At 43.9% G+C, this 24,027-nt stretch overlaps 1 protein-coding gene across 1 annotated transcript in view; it reads right to left on the bottom strand.

The window, feature by feature from the left end:
* The window catches only part of LPP (LIM domain containing preferred translocation partner in lipoma), a 201,495-nt gene that overhangs the window by 153,717 nt on the left and 23,751 nt on the right, over positions 1-24,027 (bottom strand). The window contains exons 3-4 of the mRNA XM_026045353.1: positions 5,181-5,293; positions 3,759-3,761 (exon numbers count right to left, since the gene is read on the bottom strand). Coding sequence (XP_025901138.1) covers positions 3,759-3,761; positions 5,181-5,293 — 116 coding nt within the window. The remainder of the gene's footprint in view (positions 1-3,758; positions 3,762-5,180; positions 5,294-24,027) is intronic.

The raw sequence follows: 24,027 nt of genomic DNA, 5'->3' as shown, positions 1-24,027 counted from the left end.
AGATGGGAACAGAGGTTCATTAAAGATTTAAAATAGAATGTGGCTTGGCATTGTAAAACAAACATGAGTATAAGATGGGTTGAATCAAGGGCCGCCTGAAAGAAACGCTCAGTGTTCCTTTCCTCTTGTGATCCTGGATTTACTGGTCACGCTACCCACAGAAAGGGATAAAGAGCAGCCAGAGCAAAATGTGCTTGCTTGTTCCCTGACAACATGGATGTTTGCGTTACATCCCCTCTTGCTATATATTTCCTATATAAGCATATTTGAAAGCATACACATGCATATACAAACATGTGCATCTTTTGCATCACGCATAGAAATACTCATTATTATACTTTGTATTACTGATTTTTCTTACCTTAGTGCCTAGAACTCCGGCTGCAGACACCATGCTGACCTGCACGGAGAGCTTGTGAGCAGCTAAACATGCAGGCAGGGAAAGATATTTGCTTGAGCCTAATTCAAAACAAGGCAGGCTCCTGTTTCCCAAACACCGAGCAAGCCAGGGGAAGCGCGACGCRTCAAAAGCACTCCAAGAAAGTCAAGATTTGAACAGGAAGCTTAACATTACCAGGTAATTTATTTACATCCTTGGACACAGCTTCGTTTAGATACGAGGCAGGTGCTTAGGGCTCGGATTTTGATCCCTCGGGCTCAGAGTTTTGCAGAGAAACCTGCAGACGCTGCACGAGCGGCCCGACGGATGCTCCTCGCCCGTGAGCACCTAGGCCTGGGCCAGCAGTCCTGCTGATTAACAAAGTCTAGCACTAGAGGGAGGCTGAACACACGTTCCGTTCGCCTCGGCCTTGCCGGCTTCTGCAAACGTTAAAGAAAGGCGGCTCACAGGGAAGCGGAGGCCGGCAGCGCTTCCCCGGCGCGGGAGAGGCGCTATTTAAAGCGGCATCCTCTACTGGCAAAAATCACCCTTTTTCTTTCTACACTCATTTGACACGCACCCAAGTTCCCAAAAAGCGGAGGGAAGAGATGGTCTCTCCCAAGGAGGCTCCTGGAGGACRGTGCATACGTATCCTCCCGGCCACGTTTGGTATTTCTCCTCCCCAATGTCCTTGGACAAGCAGACCTTTCCTCCTGCATCCCTGCAAGGGAGCCATCAACTGGCAGGTGCCAACCTGGCCTGTGACACACGGAAATGCAGAGATGGTTCCTCACACACGTGCCAAGGAGCTCGGCAAGCCCCCYGGGCCTGGGCACATATGAAGGGGCACCCAGGGAACAGCTAAATTGAAGTCTACTTTGTATTAAATATCTTGTTATAGGTTTTTTGAGGGCTTGAACCTGTAATTTCAGGAGAAGTGGCCATTTCAAACGTGGGGCAGGCAGTCAGAGCGTCACTGGGGCCATGAGAAGGATGGAGCCTCTGGAATATGTCTATCCTGATGCCTCCTGCTTGCTTTGCAAGGGGACACAGGCAGCATTCCCTACATTTCCCACACGTTCCCATCCCTGAGCGCTCCTGCCTCACGCCAAGGGAGGAAACCAGCAATGCTCTAAGTTAACAAAATGGGATGTTCTGAAAGCACTGAGTGAGAGAGTTCTGAGACAGAATATTTTTCTCACTTTTGATTTCCTACTGGATCTGTTCAGAATTCCCTTTTTTTTTTTTTGATTTCTGGTCTCTAAAGAAGAAAAAAAAAAAACCACTTTTCCCCCTCCCAACTCTATTTCCCTTTTATTAAGCAGTGATTTCATTTTTCTTCCCATCCAGCAGTTCTTTTTTTCAGTTGTGTTGTTCTGGGGTTTTGCTTTGCTTTTTCCCCTCCTTCCTCTTCAGTTGAGCACAGGCCAACATGGCAAGGGGCTCTGGGCTTATGTCCCTGTTTGAGGAGCGCACCGTCCCGCACCCTCACCACTGTGCTGGGAACAAACCTCTGCCGGCCCATGTCAGCTCACAGGGAACTTCCCCCAGCTCCAACAGGCTGCTCTTCAAAATAAACATTTCCATTTCTTCTTTTCTTTTTTTTCTTTTTTTTTTTTTTAATAGTTAATATGAACTATTAACTATTCCTCTCTTGCCCAAATCTGTTGTTAATATGAGCATAATAGACCTAGATGAAAAAACTGAAATTACAAGAAAATCAAGAAAATGCTAGATCTATTGCAAAGGTATTTTATGGCTCAATCTGCCTTTGATTTCAATCAGAGTGCAGGCACCTAAAGGGAAGTAAGATATTAAAGTACTTTTTTGGATCTGATCCTAAGTGGTCAGTTTCATTGTCCAAATAAAGAGAACCAGAGATAAATAGGCCTATGAAAAAGAGGCATTATTATTTTAACTGCTAATCCATAAACTACTACTTAGATTGTAATAATCTGTTCAGCTTTTAGTCATTTGCTCACAGATATGCATGACACAGTAATAAACTAAACATATCCATGTTGCTATCTTCATCATCTTAACACTTAGTATAAAATGCTTTAGCTGGGACCACGGTGCACATATTTCAAAAGCTGCCACCAGTTTAAAACTCCACCATCCAGAGGGAATTATCTGTTTTAATGAGGTTGATTTGCTGGAGCGGATGAATTTCAAACTCTGGAGCACATTCAAAGGTCTCACATTGAACAGGGCATTGTAAGGAGTTGCAGAGGCAAGACTGCTCCAAGACAGCAGCCTGGGAGGGTTCACCCTCAGGAATGGGATCTCCTGTACCAGTATCTCCATTTAACGGAGAAGAAACTGAGGCGCAGTAACAACGTGACCCACCTAATGTCACAAAGCCAAATCAGGTTTAGCTTCTGTCTATTGGAGCTCAGTCCAACACACGGTCAAGGAGAGTCTTCCCTGCGTATTTTAATGTCTTGAGGGGCTTTGCAAGCACCTCCAGGAGACACAGCAGAGACCAATCACTTGTTCTATTATGCCAAAGAAACCCCATGACTACAATTAAAAAAAAGAAACTAGTGTTCAACGAGTACTGCACATTTTTTCCCCTTGCCATTTGTCCTTTTCACTCCTCATTTCTTGGGCCTTCTCACTTCAGCTTCATTTTTGTTACTCCTGCAAGATAAAGAGCTGACCTTGCACCAACATAACCTGCAGGCTCCCGGATTTAGCCCTTACTTTTGTTAGTTCTTGATATCTTTCACAGAGCATGGAACAGGAAGGKAAAGGGAAGAGAAGGCAAAAGATTAACACAGATTAAAAGCAGAGATTTGTCTGCTACACAGAGTAAATCTGAATGTGGTGATAAAGAGGAGTGGTGGGATGCAGCTCCAAGGCTTACTTCCTTCAGAGTAAGCTGCCATCCACAGAAATCCTTCTCTAACCAGATGCCTGCCAAGACCAAAGCTGTTTGCAGCGCTCCAGCTCTGGCACTCCCAAGCCAGAGAGAAAGGGTGTGACAAATAGCAATTTCATGAGCTCAGTAGGGAACAGTCAGCCTGTCTGGTGGTTCTACCAAGAGGCATGTTTCACTGGAAGCCCTAAGAGGCTCAGGCAAATCTTTGGACAGCTGCAGGAATGAAGGAGGCACCAGGATCAGGCAACCACGGAGAGTTGAGTAGAGCCCACTGCAATAAACGTAACAAGGCCACTTCCTTGGGCACCACAGGAACCTCCCCAGGCTGTGGGCTGACCCCAGAGAAGCATCTGAGGCAACAAGGGCCAAGCTGCTGACAAAGGGGCCCCTGCCTGCAAYTGCAGAGCTCGTTGTCCCTCTCCAGCAGCCTGCTGCTGTGTCACTTCCTAACTCAGTCTGCTCCCATGAGGTTGGCTCATCCTGGAGAGATAACACTTGCTGGGGAATTGCTCCTTTCCCCCAAGGCTGGGAAAAGCCATGCTCCTCACTTGGCTAATGTCCCTGATSGTTGCAGCCTTTCCTGGCAACAAGCAACATGCTCTCCATTAACCCCTTCCCTCTCAAGAACTGCTTAAAATGCCTAACCCAATGCAGGAATGTAGTTAGAAAAATACTGTGATAGCATCTAAACATCTCGCAAGAAGCAAAAGACAACAAGCCCACTCAAGAGAGCAATGTTATTTCCTTTTAATAGAGGTATAAATTAGGCAAACTTATTCCAGATTTTGGCAGTGCTAGGAACTGAAGTCAAAGCTTTCCAGTCACATCTCCTGTTTGTGTACTAGGCTGTTCTCATCTCACTTTAGGGATACAGAACTACCACAGCCTTCCACTCAGGGCAGCCTCTTGTGACTCTGTACACCTGGCTGTGCAACACACATCAACTTTAGACCTAGACCACCCCTTTGCTCTCACTATTCCTCCCACAAGGCTGTTTTTGACCTGCACGCTCCTAGCTAGAAACTTTCTAATTACCAGCCTAAAGCTACTCCTGGCAAGTCCACCTCATTCTGTTCCYGTACCTAAACTCACCTTGAGCTGAAGTAATTCTTCCTCCTCTCTGATGTTTACTCCCCAGATGTATTTAAAGTTTGCAGTCACAAGTTAACCCCCTCTCAGGCTCCCTTTTGCACAGCAAACAAACCAAACCCTTCTGGTCTCCTCAAGCAAGATCAGTTCCCCACTCTTTGATCATCCTGACAGCCTGTCCCCACAGTCACTACAGTCACAATTCAACTTTCTGGAATATGCCTGACCTAATAAAACAACAACACTGCATTCCAGGTGAGCCAGCAATTTCTGCACAGAGGTGTTAATACTTCCCTGTACAAAAAGGGAATGTCATTGCCTGATACATCCAGAAGTGGCAGTTTCACCCAGAAAGCAATACTAGAGGACTCAATGCAGCAAGAGGGACTGAAAAGGATCTCAGTGACATTGCTGGAGCCTCAGCCAAGGCTTATTTACCTCACTTAATTTTAGGCATTTAGGCAAAACACTTTTAGGATCAGATTACTGCCCTAAGGTCTCTCCACAGCCAGAGGAAGGAGATGGGCCTTCCAGAAAGTAATTAATTCTGGGAAGGCTTCACTCCCATCCACTATCACATGAACACAAGGCAATTAGTCCTCTAATTCAAGCCGGATGGGAAAAAAAAATCCTTTAATAGGCCAGCAAATTTTTAAATGGAAATATTCCCCTGCTTGGGAAACAAAGATTCCTAAAGCTGACTTGAGTGTTCATGACATATGATCAAGCCACAGCACTTTATCCACCTCGTTTGATTAACTACCATTTATCTCCACAAATCCCTACTGGATAYGTTCTACTCTAATAATAAAACTCTTGGCGTCTTACCTGCACGTTGAAAGAAACGTCATCCAGAGGGGGTGGTGGAGGGAAGGCACCTGGTGGCGCTGGCATATTCCTGAGATCATCAACAGGAGGAGGAGGTGGCGGAAGGAAATCCCCTAGGAGAGATAATCAAGAGAACTCAGAGTGACAGCAGAGCACCAGCATTTTCCCACTTCATTTTACTATGGCTAATCCATCCCTCCCGGGCTACTGGGGTCACTGCCTGGGAGAGAAAAAGCAGATACCCACAGAGAGACAAGAGGGATGAACGGAGCAGTTGGAGCCTGCGTCCTGGGATGAACTGTGCTATATTCCCAGCTCTGCCCCTGCTTCCTAGTACACAACTTAACACACTGTTTAACCGTTAAATGCTCACTTGCACCCATCCATGCTCCTGAGGGTGGCTATAACAGCTCATTAATATTTGTAAGTTTGTTAGAGGTCCTCATATTGAGCAACAAAAGGTGATTTGTTATGCAGTAGGGAAAGCCTACTTCTCATTTAAACTTCCCTCAGGGGGCTACAAAACTCGCAAATAATGAATGCCCCAAGTCCAGCCTTGCAATGAATCTCCTCCAATTTCTTCCCACTTGCATGCCAAATTATGCCAACTCTTCCGACAGCTATAAAGRCATTATCAGAGGCTGTCTAAAACAAGGGCTTCCTGTTGGAGAGGACACTTGGRAGGCTGGAGCTCAAGCTCCAGCTTCTGGGGATCAGGACTCAGGCAAGTCAAGCCTATTTAATCTCCATGTCAACACCAAGCATGCTGCCAGCTTCTTACAAGCGCAGGATGAAATCACTGYCTTGGACTCACAGGCACTGAACCCATAGGAGAAAACCTGCCTTTCCTCTGCTTCCCATGCCAGGAGCCCCTCATGCCTTCTGGCTGTGCCAGCCTAGCAGCGAGGCTGTCCAGGCCAGCTCCTCTCCTAGCACTGCTGCTGTGGGGAGGGAGCCCCACACGGTGCATCTTCCTTTCCTCCCCTTTCGCAGGGGAGCCTTGCACCTTACACCTTGCACCTTGCACCCAGCCTCATGTAAAGACAGCAGTCATTTCCCTGTGATAACACCAAGCAACAGGTGAGCTGCAAGCTCAGAAGCAGCATCTACCTCTTAATGCCAAAGCCTTTTTTCAAGTATAGCTGGTGCTGGAGGAGGCAAAGAGGGGAGCYGGCTGCGAGCAGCACATTTGGCTCCTGGAAGCAGCTCTCTGCCATTTGCATCACTTGGATATATTTTCATTCCCTACGCATCACACAGCAAGTGGAACTGCTTACTGTCTCTCCTGTGTGCATCCAGGATGAAAGTTTAAGCGAAATGAATAGCAAGATACATTTTACATATCTGTGAGTTGTTGCTTTTGGAGGGTTTTAACTGTTTCTGTCAGGAAATGGGTTCCCTACTTGCCCATGAGCCTACCAGTGTGGGACCACACTGCATCCCAAGGAAGAGCCCTTCACACCACCCCAAATTAGCAACAAGGAGATTCCCAGTCTCCTGGAGTAGTGCTGAACTAAACTGCACTGATCTCTGGCCTGCGGTCTGCAAAGCGCCACGGAGCTGCTGGGGAGTTCCAACCTATTTTTCCTGGGAAGCAAGATAAATCTGGGAAAGCTTTTCCATTCRATTCCCAATCTCCTAAAGCCAGCTCACTGAAAGACACAGAATCCCACTACAACTCCTAAGAGCCTTATTTCTCAGGAAAATGGTTTATTCCCTGTTTCCCCAAAGTGAGAGTGGCTAGAACTTACAAAAGAAAAGAAAAAAAAAATTGAAATCCAACAAAAATGTCACGCTAAACACAGATGTAACAAGGCAATTTGAAACAACACCCTGAAAACCAATTTAAAACAATCATGTTGATAAAATAGCTAAAATCCTGTGAAATCCTGTGAAACCTACTGGGTGATGCTATTATAAAGTTCAGGATCGATCCAGCAAAGAAAAAAAGTAGGTACAAGATCTCCAATATCTGCTCTCTGCTTTATAATTAACTCAATCTTTTATTTTAAATTATATGAAATTCAATGCATAAAAAGAAATATTTTGAATTTCTTGAAATTAATAGCTTAGAATTCTGTTTTTAAGAAGTCAGGATGTTCGAGTGCTGCAYAGACGTTTTCTCCTTTTCTCTCAAAAGGAAACTCCAACCAAGCAGTGATTTTGCAAATAGCTTCAGCTTCAGTGAATAAGCACTTCCCAAAGCCTGCTCCTCACATGCAGTTTCTCCAGTTAGTCCCAGCTCCAAAGCCAAAGATTCATCTCCCTGCAGAGCACTGCACAGTAGTCAGACATGCTCCTTTACTAGAATACTTCAGAAACACCAAAGTTACATTTAGGTAGAGAAGAAATTATTCAAGAATAGAAATTATTCAAGAGTGATTTCAACTTCAAGTAAAAGAATATTCAAGGCATGAAAGATGAAGACAATTATTGTAATAATCACAGAAGAAAATGCCATTTTGCAGTTGTGGAAGACCTATTCCTCCCAAAATAAAAAGGTTGGCTAGAAGGAGGGAAAGACAGAAACAAGGAGCAACACCCTTTCAKAGAGGTCCTTCCATCACAGTAGTAGACAGTCGACTTTACCACCTCTCGGCAAAGCTCTACTGACCCAATCCACTACGTTCATTAAAGCTTTGTTCTCCAAAAGGGCAACAGGAAAGGTTTTAGACGGGGAAGGCAAAAACAGATGCCTGATGAACTGGATGGACCTTGCAGATGTTTGGCCTTTTTCTGGTCCTCTGTGAACAGATGGACTTTTCTCCTTCACAGCTTTGGTTACTTAGTCTCTCAACGCATTTGCCTCCCTTTTCCACACACAGCTATAGGACCTGATTCTGTCTGAATTGAATTCACTGGAGAACATTTTCTTGAATGTAGCAGGGAAGGTAATTACTATACTGTTATTACTGACATTGCTATAAATCTCCCTTGGGCAGCAGGAATGAAGCGTGCAAAGACCACAGGCTCTGTGTCCTAAACAACTTACATTTTCAGTTGGCTCATGGAAGAAACAGGGATRCAGATGGGGCAGTAAGGGAGGAACTCCCTCAACCCATTTTGGTCAGCATTTTGGTCAGTTCGCTCAGCACCAGACTGAACACTGGAAGGTACTTCAGTTAYGAGTTGATTGCTTTACGTTCCCCCCACATGCCAACATGAAGGCATCTCTAGAAGCTGACTTATACTTAAAGGTAGGTGAAATAATSATCTGAAGGCAACCTCCTTCCCATGGCTGCCCAGACACCACCTCTTCCTCAACCCCAGCCCATCTCCAGCTTGATCAATGAGAAACCACCACCGATTATCAAGAGACCAGAGGGGAAAAAAAAAAAATCTCAACATTCAGTGCTGCACCAGCTTCTCTTTTCTTCTTACAGCTGTTAAGACCATGAGTCAACCTATGAACCGGCCATACCATGCAACAAACTCACCAACCCAGTTATTTCACATACGATGCACAGTGAAACCACAGCTCTGTGCTSTTCTCCTTGCCACTGGTAACACGGTGGCAGGCGCAGAGCACCCGTTCCTGCGCCCTCAGCACCAGCCAGAGGCAACACGGAGGGCTGACACCGAGAGGGCTGTTAATTCCTTCTCCCAATATTTTACAATTGAGTCATGAGAAGAGAAAAATTACGTCAGTCAACCACAGCTCTGCTGGAAAGTGTCCCCCAGGGCCCGGCACRTCTCCTGGCTTCATTCAAATCTGTGCCATGCAAATGCATTTGCAAGGTTTATAACCTCCCCCTCAAAATTTCTCCTTGCACTTTCCCAAAGCGATTTAAGCATTTCATTGTGGAACTTTCCAAGTGTACAAATAAAGAACTGCTCAAAGCCTTAACAGACCCTACGCGAGCACAAGCTTATTAAGCTGAACAGAAACTCTGGTATTTGTCTTTGGATGCCTGCTGCCTTATGGGTGCAAGGACAAGMTGTGATAAACTTCCAGCCTCATGCACCAAACACATTTCTGGCTTCCAGTCCAGCCCTCAAATTCTTAAGTGCACTTATTTTTTTTTTTTTTTTTGCACCATCAAGCCCCTATGGTTCCAGCCTTTGTTTTGGGGGGGATGCATCTGCAAGTCAACAAACAAACTGCAACACAGTAATTGCCTCCCCCATTGACTGACACTGTTGTTTAGACATGAAAAGGATTTGCAGCTTTGAAACTTCTAGACATGTAGAAGGTCCCACTTGTTTAGTAAGAAGAGACCATGCGGGGGAAAAACATTCAGAAAAGCAAAACATCATATTTTTCTTTGAAACAATAACTTAATGAAATCTATCAACCAACGAGACAGGATTCACACTGGTGTTCCCAGATCTCTGGCTGACATCTGAAGATTACATGCCCAGACGTTTCTCATTTTTGTCCTTCAAAACATGAGTAACCCTTTATCATCACCAGCTGGGTCATTTCTGACTCTTGAGGCTGGTTCAGAGACAGTTTGAATCACCTGAAGACCAAAGCTCTCCCCTGACTCAGAACGGAATGAAACAAAATGCTCTCAGGGTGCTCCAGCCCTGAGCCAAAGGGTCTGCATTCGGGTACAGTCGGCTTGCATTGCCTGGTCAAATATTTAACTTCTACTGCAGCGAGACAAAATTTGCAATTTGAGGGTTATTTATGGAGAAATGCTTAAGACCTTAGCTTAGACCCTATATCATCTGGCATTGGGCTAAAAGGGTTTTGACTGAGGTCACTGTAAACTCCTCTCCTGTAACTATATTCCACAGTGGCAAATACAACACCCTGCAGAATATTCCAGCTATATCACAAAAGTGACACTGAAAAACATCTTACAGAGAATTACTAGGTCACTAGATGTGACCTGGAGACCATCAGATGTGAACATGCATCCTGTTCCAAACCATGCATCCTCCAAACCTTTAAGTCTCTAAAATGACTGCTTTCGTATATCCACCTGGCTATCAACATAATCCTGGATGAGAAAAATACACAAGAACAGGTCATGAGAGTTAGCTGGACACCACACGTGCACCTATGATGCTATCAAATGACTACATGCAACTAGACAGTCTACCTAACTACACCAATCTGGTCTGTGACTTCTATAATAAGGCAGTTCCACCAACCAAACACATTGTCTAAATTGCCACTCTCTTACCAATCACTAATCCCACCATTTGAACTACTTTTGCTAATCAAATACTATATTAATAAGCAGGAGGAGAAAAAAAACAACAACAAAAAATCACCACTGGCTAATTTCATTCTCAGCATCTAAAAAAGGAATACTGAATCTGTCAGGTAGTTGCACTAAAAATTTACTTCACCACCTGCTAGCTGAAATATTGCTTTTATGGATTTATATTGTATTAAAAGGTCACTGACTGTTTAAGTCTTAAACAGTTTTAATCATTCTAAAAGTCTCTTAACAGTAAGAAAAGGAAGCTCAGAACAAACAGCAGCAGGGATTCTAATTAAAAGGGCCAATTCATCTAATTTTATTTGGGGTTAATTATTCAGGATTCACTCTCTGATGTGTAAGGAATAGCAATTAGTAATTTTAGTGATTTGAGGAACATTGAAGGTGTAATCAGTTAAAATGAGTGAGTGTTTACAACACAAGATGTTGAATTAGTTTCTCCCAGCTGGAGAACAGGAACATTAGTCCCCTACAGTTCAGGGCTATGAATCGCAGCCCTGCTTAAAATATGCGCTTCAAATAAAAAACACCCGCCAACAATCATCGGGTAATTTTGTTTACTACATGCAAAGTCAATAGGCAACATGTACCAAGGCAGCTTATACTTCCTCATCTCAGCCTTCACCTGCATCATCCACATATTCCAGCCCCCCGGATCAGTCGGGAACAATTCCCTGGGATTGCTCCCATCTGCACCACGCCAGCCTGCCGCTTTWGCTGCAGCTCCCCGAGATAATGAAAGCAGCAGCCTGTGGAACTTTCAAATGTTAATTAACTTCTGAGTTTAAATATACAGAGGGAGAATGACCGTGGGATTAACTTAAAACCTCTCGGTGCAATTCCTACTACAAACGTAAATCCAAAATAGCTCCACTGGAATCGCTCTGGATTTATTCCAGTGTTGCCAGAGCCAGAATAAGCTACAAAAGCTTTCAGAGGTAGCAGATGAGGCTCCGATGGGGAGGAAGGAGCCACGTGGAAGAGCGCCAACAGGCTGGTCTAAGGCTGGTTCTCCTGGCCTGCGTGTCAGAGCCAAGACAGCAGCTCAGGGGCCACCTTGGTCCCCTTTCAGGCTGCAAARCCACCCTCTAATACTGCTCCCAGGTGCTCCAAGGGTACGCTCAACACTGGATGTACCCAACAAGGGATGTGCGGGAGGCACCTGTGCCTTTATCATGGTATAGAAAAAACCCAGGTCCTTCAGTGTGACTGGAACTAGACCCCCAGCCTAAACCCTTTCAGCTTGGCATGGCCACAGCCAGCAAAGAGCTGGCACCCCTGGCAAGGCTCACTTCAGATGACTCAGCTTTTCTTGAGCAATTTTATTTACCACATACAGGTGCTATTTTTAGTCCCCAGCATACAGATCTTTCATTCAGCCTGTGGCCACCGATGGGGAAAATCCCATCCGTCTTTGGTTCACGTTAGAACTCGATGACCTCCCGCTCAGGACACCTTCAAAGGCAGTAATTAGCACATGGCTACGAACCAAAAGCTTAGCTCCCCAAATTATGCAAAACCTCAGCCACACTGATGTCCCTTATCAACAATCCTGACATGAAAACAATGCTTATTTGYTAAGGCTGCATTTTTAATCAGCTGGTGCCCGAAGACACCTATCTGCATCATCCTTCCCAGCAGAACGCAACCAGTGTTCCCATGGCCCCAGTGGTCGAAGCGGATGAGAGACGGACAAGATTTATACAATCAAAAGATTTCTTCTCCCATGCACGTTACTCAAAACGTCATACAGGCTCTACACTTATRATACACGTCATGACTAAAAGGTATCTGTAAAGAAGTCTGCATTTTGATTCTTCTACTTATTCTTCTAATTATTCATACTTCTGTCWTGGAGAGACTGCCAAGCCTTGTCCAGGCTGCAGGCTACAACCCACTGCTGCTCTTCCAGGTGGACACTAACACTACCAAACTGGAGAACAATCAAACATTCAGAGCCCTAGAGATCTCGGTCAAGCGTCTAGGAGCTCAGGTTGCTTCCTTCTCAACCCTGGTGTTGAGGGGAGAGGATGTGAGGAGGAGATGGATATTGCAGGTTAACCAGTAGCTGCCGTTGACAACAGGGTTTTGGAGGGAAACCTGGGAAGCCTGTAGGCTCAACTGCCTCCCTGAAATGCCTGTACACCAATGCACACATCACAGGGAATATACAGGAGGAAGTGGAGATCTGTGGACATCACAGGGCCATGAGCTCATTGCAGTCACAGAGCTACAGTGGAATAATTTGCAAGCCTGCACCGGTGCCATGGATAGCTATGTACTTTTTAGGAAAAACAGGCCAGGAAGACAAGGCAGTAGAGCTGCTCGCCACATGAGTGATTGGGAGGTATCTGGCTCTGCCTAAGGGTGGATGAAGAGTGGGGAGTTTAGGTGTAAGGATTAAAGGGCAGGACAACATGGGAGACACTGCTGTGGGTGTTTACTAGAAGCACCTGGTAAGGGAGTGGAAGTCCACGAAGCTTCTACAGACAGCTAGCAGTAGCTTCACGATCACAGGCCCTGGTTCTCACGGGAGACTTCAACCACTACCTGCTGCAAAGACAACACAGCCAAGCACAAACGGTCCTGGAGGTTCCATCCCCTCAGGAGGCCACACACCAGCAGCAACGTGCCCAACTCCAAACAAAACCAAAACAGTTACTTATTTACTCATTAGATTATAGCGTTAAGCTCATTTGTCCACTGCTAAGAGCTCCTGACAAGATTTGATATATGCTTTAATTTACTAAAGGAAGACACTGAAGTTGTTGAAAGAGACCATTTTCCCTTGGATTAAAACCTATTTCCCCCTGACTCTTATTGCCTGGCACAATCAAAACCAATCTGGTTTGGGGCCTGAAACCTCCCGGGTCGGTGGCCTCCCTGAGGCTCTAAACTCTACACAGTCTTCAAGGCTTGAAATACTGGAACAAAAACACCAATGGGAAATGCAAATAAGCTCACAGATCAACTGATCAAAAAGCTGATTTCTCAATTGGCTTGTTCAGTTCCTCTTTTTCCACCCTTCCCATGCAACTCTTATAAATATCCACACACAGGAAATATTAAAGCAGAACATGTGTCTTCATCAGTTGTGTCTTGGTGCACTGTTTTGTGCAACACAAAGAGCACTGGCTTTCTCCTGTCTACCACCATTACTGAATGCTACTGAGGAGCTGAAAAGCAAGAGTTTATAATGTGAAACTCTTCGTATTATAAAACTTTTTCTTTTTGTTTCCCACCAATTTAATAGTCAAATAATAAATTACATCCCTAATCCTTAATTGTCTTAGATGTAACCACATGTTGCATAAACAGAATATTTTTCTCTCTTCTTCTTTCAAAGTAAATAATTTGTACTCCATGATGCAGAGGGTACCTTGTTTCCCTTGGGTGGTACCTGCTATAAATGTCATGTGATCCAGCTAAGTGAGTACCAAAGAGGAAAAATGGAATTACACACAGTTATCACCATATTTTAAGCAGGAATTCTCTTTGAATACCCCTTTCACACAACTCAGCAAAGTAGCTGAGCTTTTCTTACATTAACTTCCTGGCTTACAAGTTATTCACAGACACAAGATGGAAACAAGATGCTAAACTGAGTTTTTCAAGAAGTGACTCCATTTATGTTCTCTACATCCTACAAAATCCCCTGCCAAGCACCTCTCCACCCCTTTGCCAGTCAAAACTCAGAGAACTGTGCTAGGAAAAATGAAACCAGAAAGTGGTGTTGCACATTTTTGTGTCACTTTCCATCAGAAGCATCTTAAATCACGCGAGGGAGGACCTGCTTAGTGAGGAAAAGGGATGGTATAAAGGACTTAGGCCTTATGGGCACTTCTGAAAGMTGTAAAAAGGCAGAGAGGTAGAAGTGAATTGGAGAGGCATAGAAAGAACTTCAACCAGATGTGAACCACATTCATATTCTTGACACTGACACGCTCAGTAAAATAAATTCCACTCCCTGAACAAACCCTGGCACACCGTCTATTCTGAGAACAAAAGTTGGGTATAAAAGGTGGCACTAGGGAACCTGCACCATTTTTCAAGGAAAACAGGGCTTCCACCTTGCGTTTCCTATGGTTGATCATGACATTGGTAGCCACTCAAACACACATCTTAGGCTCCTTACCATTCAAGAAGGTAGTCAATCAATCGAGTAGCTCTGTCAGCACCACAGCTCGGTGTACAGGGCTTCCATTCCCAAGGAAAAGTACTAGAGTATTTGTGCAATAACTGAGGGGGTGCCGTGGCAAAACATCACTCCAAAAGCCAGGGAAATCAGTTGCTGTGGAGAAACTGGGCAAGATCATTTTCAGATTGAATTATAAAACTTTTATCTTTAACCAAGCCTGGAGAAAATGAATTACTGAAATATTTGTGGATATGGTTAAAAGGAAAAACGTGGAAGGAAATGAAAATCTTCTGCAAAGATTGTGGTTTTGTTTGAAAAGCCAGACATTTGATTTTGTAAAAAATGCTGTGGAAAAAAAAAAGACGATAGCAAACTCTAGTAACATATTGCTAGAGTTTCAAGGCCAGATTTCTGAAAACTTGACTCTTAGTTTTGTTTTTTACCTCAGAGTTCGTAGCTAGACAGATGAAGGCAATAAATTCGATTAGGTTAGGTGAGAAATGTTCTTTCATTTTTTCTGACTTTTCTTCCCTCAACCATGCTGCAGTGAAGTATAAATACACTGTTCTCTGACTGATCTACATTCTCAATTTCCACCCAATATTAATAAGCTCATAAAAATATTTAAAAAGGTACATATTGCTTGAGTATGTGTTCAGGGAACAAGAAAAGAAGATATATCTTCTAGAGGACCCAAACCTCGATCCTGTTCTTAGGCCTGACGTCTGCAGTGAGCAATGCACAAACACGTTGCTTGTTGTAGGGCTGGCGCCTCTCCGTGCTAGAAGGCCAGGCCTACAGCAGGGAACATGAAGACAAGAGCACTTGGCATGACTGGAAATGAGTGGATGGCTGGTCCCACCTTCAAAGAGAAGACCCTGCATTAGTGAGATGTAGGATTAGACCTTCTCCTCCATTAGAAGATGCCACAGGAAGAGGAATATCATCAAGCTTTACTTCACTAACGAGCACCAAGAGATGGACAGAGCCCAAGCAGGTGCTTTGAATGGAAATTGCAGCAATATCCTAATATCATGTGACTCTCTTAAGGAATCACAAAACTTACGGAATTCACAGCTGTTTACTAGTGCATTGTGGACCAATTTTGGAAAGTTTTGAAGTTAGTATCTTTACTTTTTTCCTAAAATACTGCAAGGAAAAAAGACCAGCTCCTCCAAAGGCTGGTGCTCTCTGTAGCAGACTTGTATCACTCTACCCAGCACTTGRACGACCTCTTCCCCATGACCCAGGTGGTGCCCCTGCAGCCAAGAACTATCACTATCCTCGTGTCTCAAAACAAAAATGTGTGTTGCTGCCACACAATGTAACATGGCATTTTCMCAGCGAAAGGGTGAGCAAATACACTGTGTGTCCTGGTGAGAGGGTATGTGGAGATATTTAAGGATATAAAGCTTTCTAGGAGAACAAACCTTACTACAAGAAGATGAACTTGACAGAGGGGTGGCCCTATTGTCTAGAAAAGAAGAGACAACCATGGCTCTGCAAAGTCCCACCATCAGGTTTCACGTATCACCAGTATCACTGCAGTACTGCAACACATGCCTTGCTGCATCCAGTCATCCCAGGTGACTGCTTTATAGTTTCTTGTAGTTCTTCCAAAAGCAAAGCTCATTTCTCAAGGATTTAAACAATCACAGCCGCATTTCCTTAGTGAAAGACACTCAAGAGCAAAATGACCCGATTCAAAGAGAAAATGGGAAGTGTTTGAGTATCTGGACTGTCAAGGAAACACAAAGAAATCAAGAACACACGTGAGAATGATCTGCAATTAGCCAACATTTATCTTCCTATAGAAGTCTTGAAAAACACACTTATAACCTAGCTATAAAAATCCAGTATCCCATGATCTGTTGAAGACCACACGAGAGCAGGATTCTCTGCTTTAAAGAAATTGCAAGATTTGGTCTCTGTCCTTAGCAGGCCACAGATATCAAATTGTACCATGATGATTAACATCTTGCTTGATTAAAATCTTTAATTCCAATGGATTTAAATGGCTAGTTTAAGAGCCATTCAAACTAGAGCCCCAGACTCTATACGATCACAAGCACAGAACAGCACGCTGTGATTATGGTATTGATCTTATTCTTTTGGTTCTTGAAAAAACTGCAACTAAGATTGTCCAGCTAGAATGGGTAAAGAAATGTATGTGCCAGGTGAGCAAGCAAAATCTTTCAAAGGGGGTCTGTACCCACTGTGAGAAAGATAAAACCTGCTTTTTCTCTCCTGTACTATATATTTAACATTTGCAAGACAAAAATCCAATGACTGTTTAAAGCTTGGGATGATGCACACCATCTTCAAGCTATTCTTGCCTGAAATGTTTAATGTTTCATGTGGTTTGGAAATGGCTTAAATTCCCTGCTGAATTTTTCATGCCCATACACAATTTAGCCTTTATAAAAAATTCCCCTTCAATTATCTACTCTGCAGCTTAAGGGAAGTTCTGGTGGATGCAAAGTCAGTTGCATTGGTACCCTGAGAGAGACTGGTACTCAGTCTCTCRCTCTTTTTTCTTGTTTTTGTTGTTAACTTGCTAGGTTTTGCATAAAATATGTCTACTTGGATATGCCCACTGCAACTACCCGGCCCACTTCACCATTTGTGCACAAAGAAAATCAGCCCCAATTTCTCCCTTCCGCTCACTCCCCCGGGAATGGGAAAGGGAAGAGCCTAGCAGAGGGGCTAAAGGTCTGGCAAGACGTGGCCAGGCCTTACTTATTACCAAGAAACAGAGTTGTACATTCACAAGAGCAGGCCCGGTGGAACAACCCTTCCTTCGGAGAGCGAAGCCGGCAGAAGATGCGCTGCCGCCTTCCCTCAGTGGCCCCAGTGCAGGAGCTGTGGTGAGGAAACGGGGCCTAATTAGGGCACTGTGACGTGCCAGCTATTCCTGGAGGCAGGGCAGCCCCTCAGGAGCTGGCATAGGCACATGCAAGGGATGACAGCCCTGAGACCACTTGAACCTGCGTCAGCATCATCGCCAGGAACTTAAAGGCATCCTCCCTACGTTGTCCTGGTGAGCTGCACTGACTGAAGATATTGTCTCCATTGCTTTTGTTCTTTAAGTACCTCAGTTTCGCTGCGCACAAATCCCCTACGGTTGCAGGAATATTAACATAAGCCGCATACAAATATTATTTTAAAGAAACTACTCCCATAGTTCTCCTATTTTTGGAGATGCATCTTAAAAGAGCTTCCCTAAAATACTGGAACAGGACCCATATTATCACTTCATAAAAGGAATCCAACTTCTAGGCTTTTAAATTCATTGCTAAGCAGTTCAGACTTCCTTTTATACTGTAAGATTTCCTTCCCATAAGATGCAAGATATATTGCCCCAGGGGAAAAGCCGCTTTCTGAAGAGGAAGCTCCATGTGCCAGAATTGTTCTCTTCCATTATTTGCAACATCCTTTCTCTCCCTCCCATTGTTTTAAAGGCTTTGGGTCAACAGAAGAACCTGCAACAAAAAGGCCAGTTCCCTTCACAGAGCACCCATCTGCCAAGAGCCCCAAACAACCCGTTTTTCTACAGAGTGGTCTTATGTCTAGAAACCATATGTGCAGGTGTTTGCCCCATACCCAGTTCTTCATAGCAACACAAATTGCTCATGGGCTTATCTTCTGCTCCCCGCACCGCTACAGATGATGAAGGCCTTTGTCAAATGGAAGGCTGAAGAGGAAAAAAAGGAAAAGAGAGCAGGAGAGGGCACAAGACCTCATGCAGTAATGACTGGTATCATAAGGAGAAAGAAAATGTCGCTCTGGAGTTTCCATATTGATCCAGAGAAACATTTCATTCACGCTTATGCACATGATTGCATGTGGCACAGAGTCAGTAACACGCTTAAGCTCAAGAACACGCTTAAATGTTAAGTCCTATCAGGATTCGGAAAGCATGTATCAAATTAGACACACGTCAAAATGCTTTGCTAAGCACCACATCAGTTCAAGTGCTTGCCCCAATGCTTCTGCTGAGAAGAGGCTGAATGGCCCCATGCGGTACATCCCACAAGAGCCCCACGTCTTCCCCAAAGCATTCATTTACCAGGATTTCACTCTTCAGCTCTGGGGGAATCAATATGGTAAACTGTGACTAGGGAATCTGCAATATTGAGAACAACGGTAATACCAGTAGCAGTTAACATGACCACAAATCCCCCCACACTGATCTGGATCATGCCCTCTGACAGGGCCACTGACAACTCATCCATTTCTGTTCAAAATCTTCTCTAAAAGGTTTAACTTCCTTTAAATCAGAGAGAAATCCAAGGTTCCTCTCCAAATCAGAAACTATATGRTTTGGGCCCAAAGGGATCTTCTGTTAGGAGGACTGAATGAAATTACTAAAAATAAACAAATATTCCCAGGCTGTCTGTACTCCTCTCCCGGAGTGAAACAATCAAGGAGATTAATTTTAGAGTATGCACAGTTTTAATGTGAAAAAAAAAAAGTTATATCTTAGCTTTTAAGCAAAGACCAGATGGAAAGTCTATCATTAGAAATGCCGAAGGGAGAATACACTCAAAGTTCGCTGCAGGATGGAAAGGTCATTTCTAGTCATCCTTGTTTTAAATGTTCTCAGAAGCACTCAAGCTTTTGTTAAAAGATGTTTTTCTTTCAGTTTATCAGCTTGATTTCCTCAAAAATAAAAATCAAAACCCTCAAAACAAAACAAAAATCACCAAACACTACAGAAGACAGAAACTTTAAAGGAAGGCGCCAGCTTTCTTTTTTTTCCCCTCCAGAGCAAAAGAATCATTCAATTTTTAATGAATTACAGTTTAGATGACAAGAAACGTCACTAAGATGATCTGTTCATTCCACCCAGGGATGTTTACTTAGAACTTCACGGGGAGATTGATGACATGCTATATACTACAGGCAACGTGTCAATGAGTCTGAAAAGCAGTATCTGGCCTAGCAGGTACTAATGACAATGAAGAACATGTCAACCTGATGAGAAACAGCTCGGGTTTCACCATGGCATTCATGGCAACATCCTAAGWCCCCAGCACAGAGCAGAGCCAGTTGACAGATCCAAATCCTACAGCACATCTGCTTTGCAATCATTGCCTTACTGGTCAGGAGATCTGGGAAGCTCCTTAAGGATCTCATTAGGGCTAAAGCTGCTCTCTCTCAACTCAAGAAGCTCACATACTCTATCTGGTCGGAGACATAATTGTAATTTGTAATTTTTGCCTGTTAAAATGGTCCAAAGGAAATGGAGATGCTAACTCACATGAGAGCTAGGAACACTCAGCTTTAACGGAGATTTCACCTACCACTAGTCTCCACATGCAAGCTGACCGAGAAAGAAACTTTTCCCCCTGCCAGTTAAGATAAGCCCACAGCTGAAGTACAGTACGTGAATAAGCCAGCAGCTTCCAAATCCTAACAGGAATATATTTAATCAAAGACAGAAATCTCTTATTTTCCAACAAATATAAAAAAAGCCCTTATATATGATGATATAAAATTGGCATCTGCACAGTAAACACATCTGTATCCTGGTGCAGATTCCTCCCAACAAGAACTGGAGCTACTGGCGAAAGCTAAAAATGCTTTCCCCTTTCAGATTATGGTTTTTTTATTGCTTTTTTGTTTGTTTTTACATTGGCACTCCTGAGCCAGACCAGACAAGAAGGATCTGGATTCAGTTCTACCTTGTGTGTAAATAACAAAGTTATTTGCAAGTTCCGGACAGCTGCATTTGTGCAAATCCACTCTCTGTAGCCACTGCTGGCYGAACTTCATGGCAACGGGGCTGCCTAAGTCTCAGAGCAAAACAAGACCTGCAGTAGCAGGGAATGAAGGGCAACAGACCTTGGTGCTCAGATGCCATGCTAAAATTCTAGGGTCAGCAACAAAAGCTCTGTTGTTTTTGGCCCACTTGCAAACTCTGATTATTCCACATAAGAGTTAAAAAAAAATGAGAAGCATAAAACCACCCAGCTCTCTTTGGAAAACTCCTTCTCAAAATACACACCCGTTTTAATCGTTTACTACTTGAAATACAGGAAAAAGAAGAAAAACAAAAAGGTAAGAAATCTGAGACGATCAAACCTTCCCTGGTCTCCACAAATAGACATTCTTCAACTTCCAATAGACTTGACTAATGATGTTCCTAAGTAGCCAAAAGATTTTGCAATTAAATGCTTATATAAATAAGATGCATCTTTCTGCTTCTTCTGATGCCTCATGAGTTTTCCGGCTCCTCTTTTAAAGAGCTTTCATTTCTGTGTGCATGACTGAGCCAAAATTGCTACAAGAGAAAGCTCTGATTTCAATTCCATCCCAGTCACTGACCAAATTCCCAGAACCTTCATCACCGCTCTTGGATCACAAAAAAGCAAATAGAGAAAAATAAAATAAAGACGCAGAGTTTGATTCTCAAGATCAGAACCACATTTGCTGGAGTGGTCTGTTAGAAAAACGATCTCTGGACTTGTAAACTAAGCATATTTGGTCAGGTAGTAAGAGACCAAATAAATACGAAGCCTCATAATTCCCTTCTTGCAGATTCCTGTTTGTGACAACTGTACTTTCAAGAGATGAAATGTGACTTTTTGGTCCTGAAATTTAGGCACTGATTTTCCAACTTGCATTACCTCCACTTTCACAGGTGGAATTCATAGCACTTGGACACTTAAATACTTGGCAGCGTTCACCAAACACGAGTGCGTGACTTAGACTACAGATTCCTAAAATGGACTATTTCAGCTCCAGAGACCGTGCTGAGCTGGATGGCCAACTTGCATGAGATATTAGAGAAGCATATTATCTCTTRAGAAAATAAAAATCAACACGGCAAATAAAAACTGATCTTTCACCACTACCTCATCTTTTATTTGTTTCCCTACCACAGATACACACCACATTCCCAAGAGGACAAAAGGGATAACAAACAAATCCAGACACACAGAAACCGGCTGCACTAAATATATGTGTGTTATCACATGAGAAACAAGAGGAAGATGGTCTTCCAATGTGAGAAGCATAACAAGACAGATGATTCCTGTATTAGTATTATCCTGATATCTTGAGTGCACCATATACTCAATGTGGAAACACAGTGGTTGCAGCAGTAATTTTTCTAACAAGTCCAACAGTGACTATATGGCAAAAGAGCTCAGCTCTGGCCATGCCACATAACTCTTGCCTTGGAGTAGTTGCTACATTTAAAGTATTTTCTGTCTGGCCAACAAGAATGATTCACTGGAATAGACAAATGTTTGAAATACTGAAGTTTTTCGGCACAGTCAAAACAATCATTCCTGCAGCTATGCGAAAGACTCTTGTCCCTTACGAGGGGAGTGAACAATTCAGTGAAAACTACAAAGATGCAGCTGGAGATCTACCAATCTGAAACCCTTCTCCCACCACCAACTCATTTCTCCCTGCTGGGGGAAGGTGCCTTGTTCTTGCACGCCCAGACTGAGTACCTCATGTACCAAGAGAAGTCGGTCAAGGATTCTCACATTATAAACTCAACTGCTTGTTCTGCTGGAAGGACCCTCCACTACAACCATGCGGTCTCATGTCAACACTTATGTGGGAGGAGATATAGTTCAGCTCTGATGTCATCTATCACACTTCTCTGATGTGTTGTCTCTTGTCTTTACACACTCACTTATCTTTAAGGCAGCTGTGTCAGAAACGAGCTCCCAGTGCAAGTTTCCTTCTGTCCTTGCAGAGTTGATTCAGTCAGCAAAGTCCTCTTTTTCCTTGAGTATCACATGAGGAATTACGAAGGATTCAACTTGCATTCAAATGGCAGAGGAAACAAGTTTGGAAAGCATGACTAGGAGGAGGCAGGGACCCAACAACAAAACCAAGATCTGCAGAATGATCTTTGTCCAGGACAGTAAAGAGCAGCAATTAGGAATGTCAGTTAGGTCTATTCGATACGTCTGTTACTGTGAGGAAATTATGGAACCTCAAAATGCCATTTACAACTGACTTCTCAGAGCCAAAGCCTACTTCAGATTTGTCTCCTCCACCCCCACGCATTCGTCTCTAACATGACAGGCACAGGAAGGTAAGATTGAGCAACAGAAGTTCAGTTTTCAAAAAGGAGCTTAATTGTACTGCAGTTTTAAAAACCAATATAGAATTAATCATTTTGCAGAAGTTCTGCACTCTGCCTGGGGGCTGCTTGGCAGTATTGAGGAAGTGCCTGGCGTTCAACTTCCCAAACTGAGTCACCCTTGTAAGCCCCAGGGTGGTATTTATAGTGTTGGGGGAAAATTTCCAGGAAACATCACTTACTGGCACTCACAAAAATAGCAAAGGAAACTCTTCAATTACTGAACTTTTAAGGAAGAAAATCTTTCTTCTTCATGACAAGACAGCAAAGCAGCAGCCTCTATGATCTGCTTGGGAGCAGTTACAATTAATATTGTTCCTTATCTAAGGCTTCCCTGACAGTAGTAGATGGTGCTCCTAAGCTATTAATTCTGTACAGCTGCAAGGTTGTTTTTTTCTCCTCTTTTACTGATTTTTTCTAGGATAAGATGCTAAGTCAGCCTTGTCTGGGAAAACTTAAACAACTCTCTCCTGAAAGATGTTTGTGACGTTATCCATAGGTTGAGCTGGAGCTGGTGCACACACTCGGGCAAACCCGGGTACTAACAAGAGCAYGGACCGGGCAACACAAAGGACATCCAGGACTCCCACGCTGGGGAAATGGTTACAATTTTTAACTAAACCACATATATCTATGGGCACTCAAGCTAGCCAAAGGAAGGCATAGATTAGAAGGTGGATGAGTGACCCAAAGGTGTCTGTTTCCCTCCACATGAGGCTTTTTTTCTATGTCTTCTCAGCACCAAGGGCCAAACATAGGCTTTGTGTCTCCTAATAGTATTAAAGGTGCAATCTCAAATCTGGAAAAGCCTCTGTCGTCCCAGGGCCTGCTCCTTTYTGTTAAACATGCATGGATGGATGTGCCTGCTCACAGGATGCACTATCCCAGACACTGGCCCTTTTCCCCAAGTTTCTGCCATACCCTATTGCAAAGGATGGAGTCCAGCTGAGCACAAAAATGCACCTTTTCAGAAAAAAAAGCAAAGCAAAAATCTTTTAAGTGCAAGATACAAGCACACCAAGACCATCTCCATCCTGCATACCAAATACAAATACCTAGTATTGCACCATTCTCCTACATGTTTCATACAAACGGGTTGGCAGAGGGGTGAAGCCCAGCGCACGGACACTGACACCACTGCCAGCTCCATGTGAGGGCTCCAGCCGGGCAGTCAGGACACGGACACGGCTGGGGAAAGGAGGCATCATCTGTCCCACTGCACACGGGCAGCAGCTGCGAGGCTGGCGCAGCCCTGCRCCCAGCGCTCTCCTTGGGGCATTAAAATAGCCCCAAAGCAGGGCAGACAACAACTCGAGCCTCCCTCATGCCCTACTCTGCCGGGGCATGGTCTTTTTAGGGACTCGACCGACAAGACCTTCAGAGCCACCTCTTTGTTCRGCCATCAATGAGCACAGCACGTGG

This window comes from Nothoprocta perdicaria, unplaced genomic scaffold (genome assembly GCF_003342845.1).
Source record: "Nothoprocta perdicaria isolate Ctin4 unplaced genomic scaffold, notPer1 scaffold_4, whole genome shotgun sequence".
Classification (NCBI taxonomy): Eukaryota; Metazoa; Chordata; class Aves; order Tinamiformes; family Tinamidae; genus Nothoprocta; species Nothoprocta perdicaria.
Note: the sequence above shows the minus strand (reverse complement) of the source record. Positions and strands in the feature narration are given on the sequence as shown.